The 13,284-nt window shown below is 40.5% G+C and overlaps 1 protein-coding gene across 1 annotated transcript in view; it reads right to left on the reverse strand.

Moving 5' to 3' along the window:
* The window catches only part of LOC310985729 (A-type voltage-gated potassium channel KCND3-like), a gene marked incomplete at both ends in the record, with an annotated part of 90,075 nt that overhangs the window by 16,984 nt on the left and 59,807 nt on the right, over positions 1-13,284 (reverse strand). Inside the window, one exon of the mRNA XM_083971355.1 lies at positions 501-663. Within this exon, the coding sequence (XP_083827481.1) occupies positions 501-663 (163 nt within the window). The remainder of the gene's footprint in view (positions 1-500; positions 664-13,284) is intronic.

Here is a 13,284-nt window from a genome sequence, read left to right on the forward strand (position 1 = left end):
AACCCACACATTATCTCTTGACTGTCCCTATAGGTGCCGATCTTAAAGGAATAATATGTAGGAATATGTTGTCATGGTGATGTCGTATTGTTTATCTGACCCACGTTTTACCGTCTTTCCGGTTGGTTTGCTGACGGCCGTCTGCCTGACTGCACCTGAATGCAACACCAGTGCCTCCGTCCTTCCTCACACTACACAGTGGTGACAGTTTTAACAGGCCGAGCCCACAGCTCCGCTGAGTTTCTATGGTTACCTACGGTCACGCTGCCACTCAACGTAAAAAATGGCGATGCAACATGGCCGCCTCGGTTCGGTGCGTCGCCCACTTATGTATTTGTAACGACTTGTAACAACTCATTCTAAGGTACCAGAAAGCTTTCATTTGTATGCAGGTGTGATTCCACTTCAGTGAAATACGTATTTATGAAAGACAGATTTGATTTTTGCTAATAAAAAGCCAAATAAGTTACATACTGGGGCTTTAAGATGGTGGCTTTTACCTTCTGAGCGCGGCGTTTGTCTGCTCGCTGGTTCTGGTGGTAGATGCGACTGAAGTTGGAGACGATGACTGGGACGGGCAGAGCGATCACCAGCACCCCACTCAGGGAGCAGATGGAGCCGAAGATCTTTCCAGCGATCGTCTTTGGCACCATGTCTCCGTACCTAGACATGAGACAGATGGGAGGAGTTAGACAAAGTGTTGACCTACATATGTTGCTCAGGATTCACTACAGGTAATGTTTCCATCCATTTGGTTTAATGCCCATTTTCAATTAGTGTGTGAAAAATGTAAATGCTATAATCAAACATCATTGCTAAAGAGTTGGTGCACTGTGGAGGGGATTAAAAAAAGGCATATCAGAAAAGAGAGATTTTTCATCTGAAAGCACTCCTACAGTAATTGTGCCATTTTATTCAAATGTCTCTGTTTCTACTCGCCGCAACAACTTGAATTAAATCTGAAAGTCTGAAATTAGACATGTAAGAGCGGAGAATAGTCCCTTTCAATTAATGGCTCACTATAGAATTAAACCCTTAAGCTTTAATTAAGATTTCTTTTGGCCCTAAGAGATGACACTGGACACTGACACTGACTTTTAGGTTTGTGCTTTTGCAACAGCAGCTCATTTACATTCAACAGATAGAGAAAAAACTATTAGGATTCATTTGTAGTCATGTATCTGACCACGTACTGACCAATGTCCACTTCATCTATATAGCCGTGTTTCTTTCTCGACCAGTTACTGTGTGAACTAGCCAATCTGGCTCCAGTGTGTGTCTGCTCTATTGTGCTTGGCAGGTCCAGTGTCTGGATCCTGTTCTGGACCTATGAATTATTGTTAATCATAAAATTTTGAATGGGTGCTTTGCCTTTAGCCTTCACAGCTCGGGTTTAGCTGCCGAGGAAACTCCCAGACAAATAGCAAGCCTTGTAAATCATCTGCTCCTCAGCCAATCATTGTGACTCGAGTCAGTGACTGAGATACACTCGCAGGGGAAAGATGAGACGAGCGAGAGGGTAAACGGTGGAAGGAAAGAAAGAGAGAAAGAGGTGCTTAAGCTATTCAACTGGGAAGATGTGTTGAGTTTGTTGATTCTAATGTAAATTGGAGTTATCAAAAAAGAAAAAAATACAGAAAGCCAAGCGACACTTTTTTCATATTTATAACATTAACAATTTAACTAAAGTTTCACACACGTTTCAAAAGCTCTTGTTGCAAACCTTAATTTCCTTAAGGAGAGAAAAGAACATTTAATCGTTATTATTTTGTTGAAAAAATGTCACTCTAAGCGGACATCTTTGAACGTTAATTGCATACTCCTGACCTGTAGCCTTGTGTACTCTATTTTTTTTTATTTTCAACAAGAGACCTGTCTCATTTTAATGCCTGTTGTTCTCGGATTCCTTTGGGCTTCTGATTATTTGATTACACAGATGAATGGCTGCTGTAACGGATGGACATTGGCGAAGGAACCGGACGGCAGCTATCTACTCAGCTCAGTCTGGGCATAACAAAGCCTTATACCAGTGGGAGCCGGGGCCAGGAGGAAAACAAGGTCCGACTCGCTGGCCAAAGCTGTGAGCCGTGCCGGTGAGTAGTGGAACAAATTGATATAAAAACACAGACTTGTGGGACAAGCTTGTAAGTGGGTGGGAGGAGAAGACGCTGGAATTGTCTCCTGGAGAGGCTGCTGACATGAGGCTTAAGCAGTGTGAAGTCAAGTGATGGGAAACAATGTTTACTGGGGCAGGATAGGTTCTGTTTTCAGAACAAATCAGAGGAATTAGAGAAGGGAGGAGATGACAAGCAGGAGAGATGAGTGTGTATTATGCATACAACCATTTTCCTCAAGGCCGCTCTAAAACCAGAATTACTGCTTTACAATTGTGCACCTTCTGCTTGCCCACGAACATAGTGAAGACTGTGAGGGAGTTCAATAAAAGGTACTAAGTGTATGTGTTAGATTGTAAGTGTTATCATCTGTGGGTATGGGTCAATAAGATTTATTTTTCATGGGTATGAGTCAATAAGATTTATTTTTCATCTAATCCATATCTTTATTGATCTAGTTCAGGCAGTTGCTGTTTTCTTTTTTCTTCATTAAAAAGGGGAATACATCCAGAACTAGGTTAGAATTGATGGGGCTGGTTTATCTCAGCCAGTTGCTCAGTTTACAGCCATATGGTACATTTTGAAAGTCATCCATTTCCTTTTAGCATCTACTAACAACTCTGTTGTACCAGCAGCATGTTGTCTAAAAGACTTGGAGACAGCAGGCAACATTGTTGTTTGTTGCTTGTTCAACAGGTGGTGTGATAAAGTTCTTCGCCTCTGACCATGAATGGGAAACATAAAGTAAATAATTATGGCAGTTAATAGTGACAGGTCAACCTATAACCCAATGAATGCATAGGAAATGACTAGTCATCTTAAAATTAAAATATGACATACAGTAGACGTCGATATGGCCACTGATTGTGCCAGTTCTACCAAAATCTAATCAATTCATCCTTGAATCCCAGTGAATGTTTGCTCCAAAATTTTAGAAATATTCCTCAGGGTGCTTCTGACACGTCATGTTCACAAGAATAAGATGGACAACTTAAAAGTGTAATGCCTTCAGCCGTGAACGAGGCATAAAAATAGATCAAGCACGGGTTTGATTTTGATCCTCAAAGTTGAAGTAAAATGCTTGTGCTTGTCAAAAGACCATTTTCTCTCTTCCTCCCCGGTCGTTTGGCCTCTTTGGCTCCTCTGAGTTTCCTCTCCACTGCGTTCTAGACACAATGAGACTTTTGACAGGTAAGTCCCATGCACTGTTGACCACTGTGCCTCGAGGACCACTCTCCGCCCAAACGTGGGTGCTGGCTTTTCACATTATTGAATGTTTTTTTTCTTTTCGTTTTCTTTTTTTGGGGAGGGGCAAAGCTCCCACTGTAGATTGCTGGAAGCACGCTAATCATCAGACTTACCTACCTCCTGTTTACTACCCACAAACTGGAGAGCTGAGGGATTATCACAAACCAGCCTTCTGCTCTGACTAAATAAATACATGAGAGAATGAACATGCTCAAATCCTCTTTGAGAAATATTGCTGTTTTTCTTTCAATGTAAACACACCATGTTTTTTCCTTTTTGATGACAAAAGGTTGACCTGCAGAGATTGACTGAAACTAGAAGGTCACTTGGACCTCACTGTCAGGTCAATGCCGAACAGCATGCTGCAGATTGCAGACTTCAGAGTAGAAGAAAAAAAAAATCTGGATCCTCCCCAAAATAATGGGTCCTTCCTTGGCCCATGTCCCATCACTCCGACAAGTTCAGTGAAAATCGGTTCACAGCTCAGTTGGCCTTTGGCTAAACAATGATTGTCCATTACAACCTTAATTTGACCAGCAGGCTTGTATTTCCAAAAGCTTTACAAGGTTGAAGATGAGGAAAGAGAGTTATTCATGTTTAAAGAGATCTAAGGGGAGTGTGCTTTTTATTTAAAAAATAAATCAAAAGCAATTTAAAAAGCCAAGCAGCACATCATCAACTACCTATCCCGAATCCATATCTGAGATCATGTTGAAATTGCCAAACAGATCAGTTGGTCCTCATCCTCAAAAGAGTTTCTCTCTAAACCATCATAGCCTCTGTATTGCTTGTTTTTAAGCATCCAGTTAGGGTTACACTTCCAAATCATATCTGTACGCAACATGATTATTATTCCCATGCCCTCTGAGTAACATATCACCAGCTATGGTAATGGATTTTTACCTGAGGTGTGTAGTTTTAGCCTTTGTCTTTTCGTGAAAAAAAAAGACACTTAATGTAGCCATTAGGTGCTTTATTTTTGGATTCTGGTACAGGGTTATTAGTTATGATAAAATATGCTAATGAATAGGGATGGGAATTGAGAGGCAGGTCCAGTTGAGAGTGAGTCCCAACTGGTTTGAGCTTCCTCAACCACTCCAAACTGTTCCAAGATAACATCGTCTGTTGTTGCTTACCCAGGAAAAATAATTAGTAGCCCATTGATATTAATGAGCCTATGAAATTCTAGTGGTAATGACCTACCAGTGGCATACTGTATTGCTGCTACTGAATGCGTGCCAGGGAAACACTTTGGTCTGGTATATCTTTACATTGCACATCAGCATTCATTCAAAAAGTCTCGGATTTGTTTGGATGGAGTCTGAGAGAGACGGACTCTGGCCAGGGGAGGGGAGCTGCCGATGGGGAGGCTCAAGTAGTGTTCCTGTGTCCACAAGCGACATTAGCTCCCAGGCTATCCTCGCTCTCCCAGCTCCATGTCCCAGCACTGCTCCCCCCAGGGTTAGCCAGCGGCAAAACCCCATTCACACTTGCAGCAAAGGGCACAATGACACAGGAGAAAGAAGACTCGTCTGTCACCATGCTGTAACACAGTTGGTAGTTCTTTGTTGCTTTTTTTTTTCCGCACACAGAAAACGGGAATTGACAAGGGAATGGATAATGCAGAATCAGATTGGTGAGGAGAATTGATAATGACATTGGTATTAATAAAATCCCCATCCATACTGGCGACAGTTGCCATCTCAAGCCTGTGTTTGTGAGACCAAGAAAACACAGACCACAAAAATAATCTCCCAATATTAATATTGTGAGCTGCACATGTGCTGTGTGAGGTGGTGGATCAGAGTTATTAATCAACATTCACTCCATTTCAGACTAAAATGCTTCTCGTATAGTTGTGGCAGTCATGGCAGACAGGCTGACTTGCACTGAAGGCAGAGAGTCAGACATACAGTATAAAGGAGTATTTACAAACTATGGAGATTTGACCACTGGGCTTGTTATTATTGTTGCCTGGTCCTGGTCCTGGTCCTGGCTGACAGACTATCAGACAAATGATTTCACACTTTGCTCCGCTCTCTGTCTGCCAGCTGATGGGAGATGACATTCTCCTGGCTGTGACGGCTTTGTTGTAATAACGTTTGACACTGCATACCCACTACGATGCGTCAGACATCATAACAACTGCAATACAGTGGAATAATTCAAAACTCTGCAGTGTGTGGGTTCACAACAGGGTGCCATATCTAAAGGAGAACAGAAAAACACCAGTTACGATTATGCAAGCACAAAATGTGGTCGACCTGGCTTTCACTCTTCAGCTGACCCACCTAGCCTCCTTAACTTGTGTCCAAATATTGATTGGTTTGATTTATTATGATTAATTATATTTATTACAAGAATAAAGTTAGGAATTTGAAACAGACACTGATTAGTTAAACTGTAAGTGGCATAAACATTTATATTAAACCTAAATGTATGCAGTTTTTACCGCCTTTGCTGTGCTGGCACTGCGACATGAGTTTATTGTCAAATGTTACATGAATATGCAAATGTAATATTTGCATTGACTGATCAGACTCTGAATTAATTGAGTACAATTCAAACAACAACATCACTTTAACAAATCTCAGAATGATGGTGTCTCTCTGACATCAAAGCAGAGGCAGTCCAACTAAATCATGGTAGAACTACATGTCCAAATTCACTGCAGGGATAAGAAGCAAAAATCCATTTGTTGTTTACTTTAGCTGAACAATCCCCTAAGGAGCTGGGTCACTGAGGGTTAAATAAAAGTAGTAATAACCAGTGACTGGTGTGTCATGCCCTTCTACAACAATATAGTGTGTGCAATTCCTTGCAATTTTCGCAAGGTATGCCAAGCCGGGTCACTAGACAACATTGGTATGTATTTATTTTCTGGAGTCCATATTATTTTGTGATGCATTTCTGCTAATCCAATGGGTGTATTTTGCATAAATGGATATATAAATTTGCATCAGTTTCAGTCAGCAGCAGGAGAGAAGCAGACTGGAAAAACAACAGCTGCATTGTGAAATGTCAAGAGTTAGAACCCTCTTCTCGTTCAAATAATCATGATTAATTAGTGAGTCGCTGACAACTGCAATCAGGAATATAAATATTTGTGTATAAATAATGCAAAACACCGCAGGTCAGAGAGTTGCTTGTCTCCTGAATAAGCAAATATGGATATAAATATATGGATTTGCCTTGATGCAAGGACTCAGCTGTTAACCTTACCAAATCTGTACTGACATACAAATGCTACTATGACATGCGGGTCAGTATTCAATTTATTAGGTGGGCAATGAATTGTTCAGGGAGAGGCTGAGAGTAGGTAAATAATGCAATGAGGTACAAAGCAGCAGCGGCACGTCTTTGTCTCTGGTAAATGATCGTCTACTACAGTCATTTATTATTTTGCTTTTTCCATTCGCACAGTTTAAAACAGAGACCTAAGCGGGTGGAAAAATCAATTGTGAGGGGAATTTATTCAGTCGTGTGTTTTACTCTTTCCAATCTCTTCCTTGTTCTTCTCTTCATTAAAGGAATCTCTGCTGCGGCTTCCCACGGCACACGGGTAGAGCAGCGTGCTCCTAATAGATCTATGATAGGCGTCAAAAGAGGATTGGATTGGATGTGCCGCATCAAAAAAGCCACCATGACACCGAAGCAGTCAATCTGGTTGAATGATTCCTGCTCATGAGGGGGAGAATTGAAAGCAGCAGAGTCAAAGCAAGTCAAACTTTCTTCCAGCTGTGATGCTGGGGATTGAAAAGGGTTATCACAAGTACAGCGGACACAACTATTTTTTTTTAATCGTATAGGTGTCGTATTGGTGTTTGCGGCTTCGATTGTAATTTGTCGATTTTTTTCACAGTGACTGATCACCTGTAGGAGAGGTTGAAAAATACTCTGAAAACCCGTAAAATGACCACAGTCACTGGATGTAAGTCATCAATCAACACACATACGGCGCACAGGCCTACACATTCTTACACAAAGAAAATCTACAAAAATATTTCAAGAGCAGGTAGGAGTTTTTCTGCTTTTCTGCAGTCAAAATCATGACCGGGAGGAAGGATTTATCTCACATTCAAACCCACTCAGGAATATTTCACATCACATTCTTGTGCATTCGTTTACTGCAATAAAACCTTTTAGGCAGTCACACCGCATTAGTGTTTTTTGCACAGTTCATGCAGCTGGCTTTTTAACACATTACTTTGTGCAAACCTGTTTTAATTTAGACTCCACTTAAGATTCTTGGCATGTGAGTAAGGTGTTGTGGATGACAACGGAGGTAAGTGGGGTCATTGTAGGATTCCCGCTGGCTTTTGGTGGAAAACAACGTTTTGCTAATAGCTCGCAGGCATTAATTATGGATGGATCATGAAGACAAACAAACAAACAAAAAATACTCTATTTTTTATTCTGCTGTGATAGAGCCCAGCTGGATAACACCAGGAGCCACACGGCAGGTGTCATGAATGAAAGCAGTCTCTCCTAGCTCCTAATGCTACTGCAGACTGTAGCTGACAGACGTTACAGCTGAAGCAGGTCCCAGAACAGATATAATGGATTATTGGAGTCCTGTTTTAGAAGCCTGTAGAGATCATAACAAATAAATAAATGATGATACTAGAGTCAAACCTGAGCATTTTAAAAATGATTCTTAGGAGAAAGGAAACAAGGAATGACTGTACATTTGAGTTTGTTAAATTCTCTATGACTTTGCCACTGGCTGATGCACAGGGCAAAACTTTAAAGGAAGGAGGCAGAGGGCAAAATCATCAAGTCCATGTTTACTTTGCACCAACTTTGACTTCATTACTCCTCAACAAGAACTTCATTACATTTCGTAAATAGCCAATTGCCTCTGGGCTTCAAATAGTGCAATTTATTTGAAGCTAACAAATAAAATGGTGATTTCTTCAACGGCTCTACCAGGGAATGAAGTGTTTTCAGCAGTGGGGGCATCTTAGTCCTAACAACACCAGGACGGCAGAGGACATTCGGACAGAGATGTATTTGCAACAATGAGGCTAAATTGATCTCAGAAAGCAAATATAATGGTTACTTATTCCCCCAAATGAAACCAATTGAAAAGTGATGATGACAGTTACGCGAGAGATTTCATTTGTTTTTAACACAACACACACACATGTTAAGTTTTGAAAGTAACCATTTGCAAAAAGCAGGTTGATCCTCATGTTTTTAAAAGGATTTACTGTACTGCAACACACATTTCAATAAATCTCCTCAATATTTGCTAAGCTGTTGAATCCTGATTGCTTTTTGTCAGACACACATTCATATGTGACAGTGCAGGTTAGCAGGAGATCACTTTGCATGCTGTTTACATAATCTGCCTTCAATACCAACGCTTCCTACAGTACGCCACTGGAATCAGTCTTCATTTTTGGCAACTGTTTTTAGGCTTTAGAGGAAAATGTGCATCACTTTCATTCAAATTTGAGTCATTTAGTTTTTGCATTTTTATGTCCTCCATGTCCTCCATCCATTTATGTCCTCCCTTTTATGTTTGCCATGTTTGCGCACCTGTTACCACGGTTACATGTGCCTCATTCAAAGTGTCCATGTGAACTCAGAAAACCAGTTTCCAATTACACACCTGTGGATTCACTCACCTGTTCACTACAACACTGTTCATCTTCTGGGGCTAGTTTTAGGGTAGTTCACGTTGTCAGAAAATAATAATAATAAATACTGTAATTTTTAAGTCACCTCCACTTCTATAGCACTTGGAAATAATGTTATTGTGTTGACTGCATGTGCGTTTTTTTTATAGGCTTAGTACCCTAAATTAGGGATATGCCAAAAATTATATTGCAATTCCTTTTGTAGATATTGCAATAGTAAAATGAGTCATTTAAATCTGGGGTAGGCAGGATTTGTGTCTACAGCTCCCAGTATCTTTGACCAATCAAATATATTTTGGTCTGGGGGTTCCTGATTGGTTGAGGGGCTGGCCCCCCAGTCAAAATAGATTTGATTGGTCAAAGATACCAGGAGCTGTAGACTATTCAGGCTGCTGCATACAGAGAAACACACTAACCTTTGCTTACAGATAGTTGAATGGGAAAACACAATTTTCTTCTTTTTTTTTAAGTTAATATTTTGTTTTTAAACTAATCCTGCCTACCCCAGCTTTGAGTGAGAATTTTCATTGAACTAATAATGATGATGATGATTATGTTTGCTGAGGTCTGATCATCTTCATAATGGATTTCTTCCAGGTAATTGACCCTGACAGACATGTACTGTAACTCTGCAGGGTGTTTTTGTTTTAGTTAGTTTTGTTCTAACACAGAGTTTTCTTCATGGTTTTTCATTCACAAAATGAATTAGTCCCTGATGAATTGGACTGACATTCTCAACAACAAGGCAGGTGGCGGTTTTTGAACAATAAAACATTGCGTCAAGCAACAACTTGGAAAATAATTGAAATCTATTCAACACCGTGATTTTCATTTTTTTTTTTTAAATATTAGTGGTGTCTTTAGAAAGAGGGTTTCTTTTATCTTTTTCATGGGTTTCTTTTATCTTTTTCATGGGTCTCTTTTATCTTTTTCATCTTCCTTTGTTTTTTCTCCTAACACAGTACAGAGGAGAATTAGGAAAAAACAACAACTCCCCAAGGTTGTAAAGTTATAATCCTCACAATTTTCATGAAATCAGAAACCATTCTCTGATACTGTTTATGGTCAGCATTTTTCAGCACATGCAATTTAATGTCTTCACACTAAATTAGCTTTCTATGGCAGAGTCAAACATTCCTGTGGTGGAATGAAATTGCCTTCACACACACAAGGCAATTCACAGGAAACAGAGGATCCATGTAATGCAGCGTTTCTGTTGTAATTTCACCTCATTGATATTCAGCCTCACTGTTCACCACCGTCTACACTGTATCAGAGCTACGCTATAAGTTACTACAGTACAAATGCAAACCGAGCATTTCCTCCGCCTGCTGCATCTTCACCTTGAAAAACAACACTGCAAGGATTTGTTTGAGAGAGTAGATCATAAGTATCTTGAGATCATAAATAACTTAAATATTGGAGCATCAAACCAGTTGCACAAGGCATCGTGGAGAAGCGCAGCTATTGACTGACTTCTTTATTACAACATATTGAGTAGATTTGGCTTCACTGGAAGCAGAAAAACACCCGTGGCTCCTCAGTTGTAGCCTATATCTGACAAAGCACACTGGGACCTGAAACCTTACACCACATTTGCTGTTTCCATGGTAACAACCATAAACTTTATATTAAAAAATGGACATCAGTGACATCATCCAGCCATACTTCACAGCTCATAGCAGACTGCCCCACGATCGACATCTTGGCAGTGCCTGGTTCCCCCCAACTAACCACCTGTCACTCAAACGACACAGTGGACACACACGCACTTACGCAGAATTTAAACCTTCAACAATGTTAACAGGAAAATTATATAAAAATTCACCTCAGCTGTCATGAAACTGGGAATTAGCTTCAGAGACCAAAACTACTTTTTGCAATAGACTTTAAACATGGCACTGGCCTGGCTGTCACCAAATGAAGAAGAACTGAAATTGGAAAGATATGGACTTCAGAGTAAAATTGGAGTGAAATAAAACTTTAAAAAAAATATATATATATTGAAGTGTTGGATAAAACCTGGAAACACATTAGTAATAAAGTCTGACAGGGCAGGTAGGAAGGAGCCAAATGATCTGACAGATTGCTAAAAAAATGTCTACAACAGCGCATAGGGAAACTATGCATTTACAACTATGTTTCTCTGTAAAATGTGATGACAGTTTTTGGTAGCGAGTAATAGTTTGAGTTTGGAAAACCTCAAGGTTTTTTAAAAAAAAAAACTGTATGACTGCCAGGCCAAGAAAATTATCCATTAATCCATTCAATTCAAAAAGCAAAAATAATTTATTGTAACATTGTGCAAAAATATGTAAGGCCAAGATAATTGAATACCACTGTTGAGAACAGCACATATTGGACTGAAATTTCTTGCATATTTTCTTTTTCAGTTCAATCTCTTAACTGCAAAGTTCGATGCTGCATTATAAGTAATATTGCTTCACATATTTCCCCTCTCTCTACAGATAAAGCAACGTTCACAGGTGAAACACCTTGAAGCACCACTGTTTTACCCCTCACAACAAATTTATGGCCCTCTCTTTTTCCTCTCATCAGCGCTGAGCCAACACAGAAACCAATCTGCTACCACAAGAAAGTGAACATGAGAAATGGCTGACCTGACCATATATCCAGGGGGAGGTGCGAGGGTACACAACCTGCTGTCCTGACATTCACACACAATCTCACCTTTCTGTTTTCCACTGAGTGAAGCAGGAGAGGGAGGGGGGGGGCGATAACAACGGAAACGGGAAGGGAAGGGAGGAAGAAAAAGACAGGGCTGGGATGGGATTAAACAGGAGGAAAAGAACCAACCTGATGTCTGTTATTACACGTGCCAGCATGTGAGCGATGCAGGATATTAGTTGGTGTGACCCGCTGCCACTGGAAAGAAAGCGCCATCCATCATGACCTGTGCGAGCTCCTGTTTGAATTAGAGGCTGGTCTGTCTCAACAGGGACGGTTCACATCAAGGGCAAAGCAACCTGCCACAGAGCTGAAGAAGATGACCTAAACAATAGCAACTGTATTATTATTATTATTAGCTTGACTAAAAGAGGCTCAGCTGAGCTTCACTGTTGGCCAAAGCATGATGTATGAGTGACCAACACTTTGTGCCACAATGGCACAAAATAAAAAGAGTGAATTAGGCCGTTTTTCTTAACCTTTATTTCTCCAGGGAAACCTCTTTAATCATATCGTCCTTCTCAACTCCCTGCTTAATATTCACACAGCTGGAGCAGGGGCTACTCACGCTGCCCGGTAAAGTAACGGCCCCCTCCCAGGTTGCTCGGTTGAATTTCTCCATCCGGTTTTTCTCTCTGCTGCCGTGTGGATTTTCTCTCTAACATAACCTGGTTTGCAGTTATGGGTATTTGAGCTTAACTTTGTTCCTTTGTCCCTAACCTCCTCTGCAAAGTGGTTTGACAAAGCCTTTCAGATGTAAATGATGATGACCGGACCTGGTGCAAGAGCCAAATTATATTTATTTTTTAATTTGTTTCCTGGTTTAATGTTGGTCTTTAAATGTAAGTCATGTCTAGATGAGTCTGCTTCATTCCTGAAAGCCAGAGAATATTTTGTTCTTAGGAAAATTTTGTCAGTTGTCAGTGTGTGAGAATTTTCCTAAGAACAAAATATTCTCTGGTTTATAGCAGACTCATCTAGACATGACTTTGCCTCAGGGTCTCTCTGCAGGTCGCCATCCTGTGGTTCATCCAAACTCACTCACTCTGCATTATAACTACATGGATTAAATTCTCTCTTCCATCTCCATGACTGTCACATTACCTTGACTGCCTTCCATTTACAATTTTGTTATCTGTTTGCTTTGCAAAGACATTTTCCCTCATAACTTCCTATTTATTCCTTCATTATTTCTGCCACCGCACACCCCTGTGACGACACAGCATCCACAGCTCTGGTTGTATTTCCTCTTCTTTTGCGTGGTTCTTTAATACGACTACCGGCGGTGCTAAATTTACCATGATTCAATCTGCTGATTAGCAGCAGCAAGACTTGTAGTTGTAGTTGTTCTTCTTTTTACTCGTTGATATTTTTGTGAATAAAAAGTTGCCAACAAATTCAGCGGAGTAGGTAGCACAACGTTGTGTCTGCGCAGGCGACGTGGTGAGAGCAGCATGTTAACAGAGCAGTGGATGTTGTGCTCTGTGTGTGTGTCTACAGGATGCATTAAAGGAGAATTCCGGTCATTTTTTACCCCTAAATCGTTGTCCTGATAGTCAGTGTTGGGGGGAGCAAAAAAACGCGACTAA

The sequence above is a fragment of the Trachurus trachurus genome, assembly GCF_905171665.1.
Source record: "Trachurus trachurus genome assembly, chromosome: 5".
Taxonomy (NCBI): domain Eukaryota; kingdom Metazoa; phylum Chordata; class Actinopteri; order Carangiformes; family Carangidae; genus Trachurus; species Trachurus trachurus.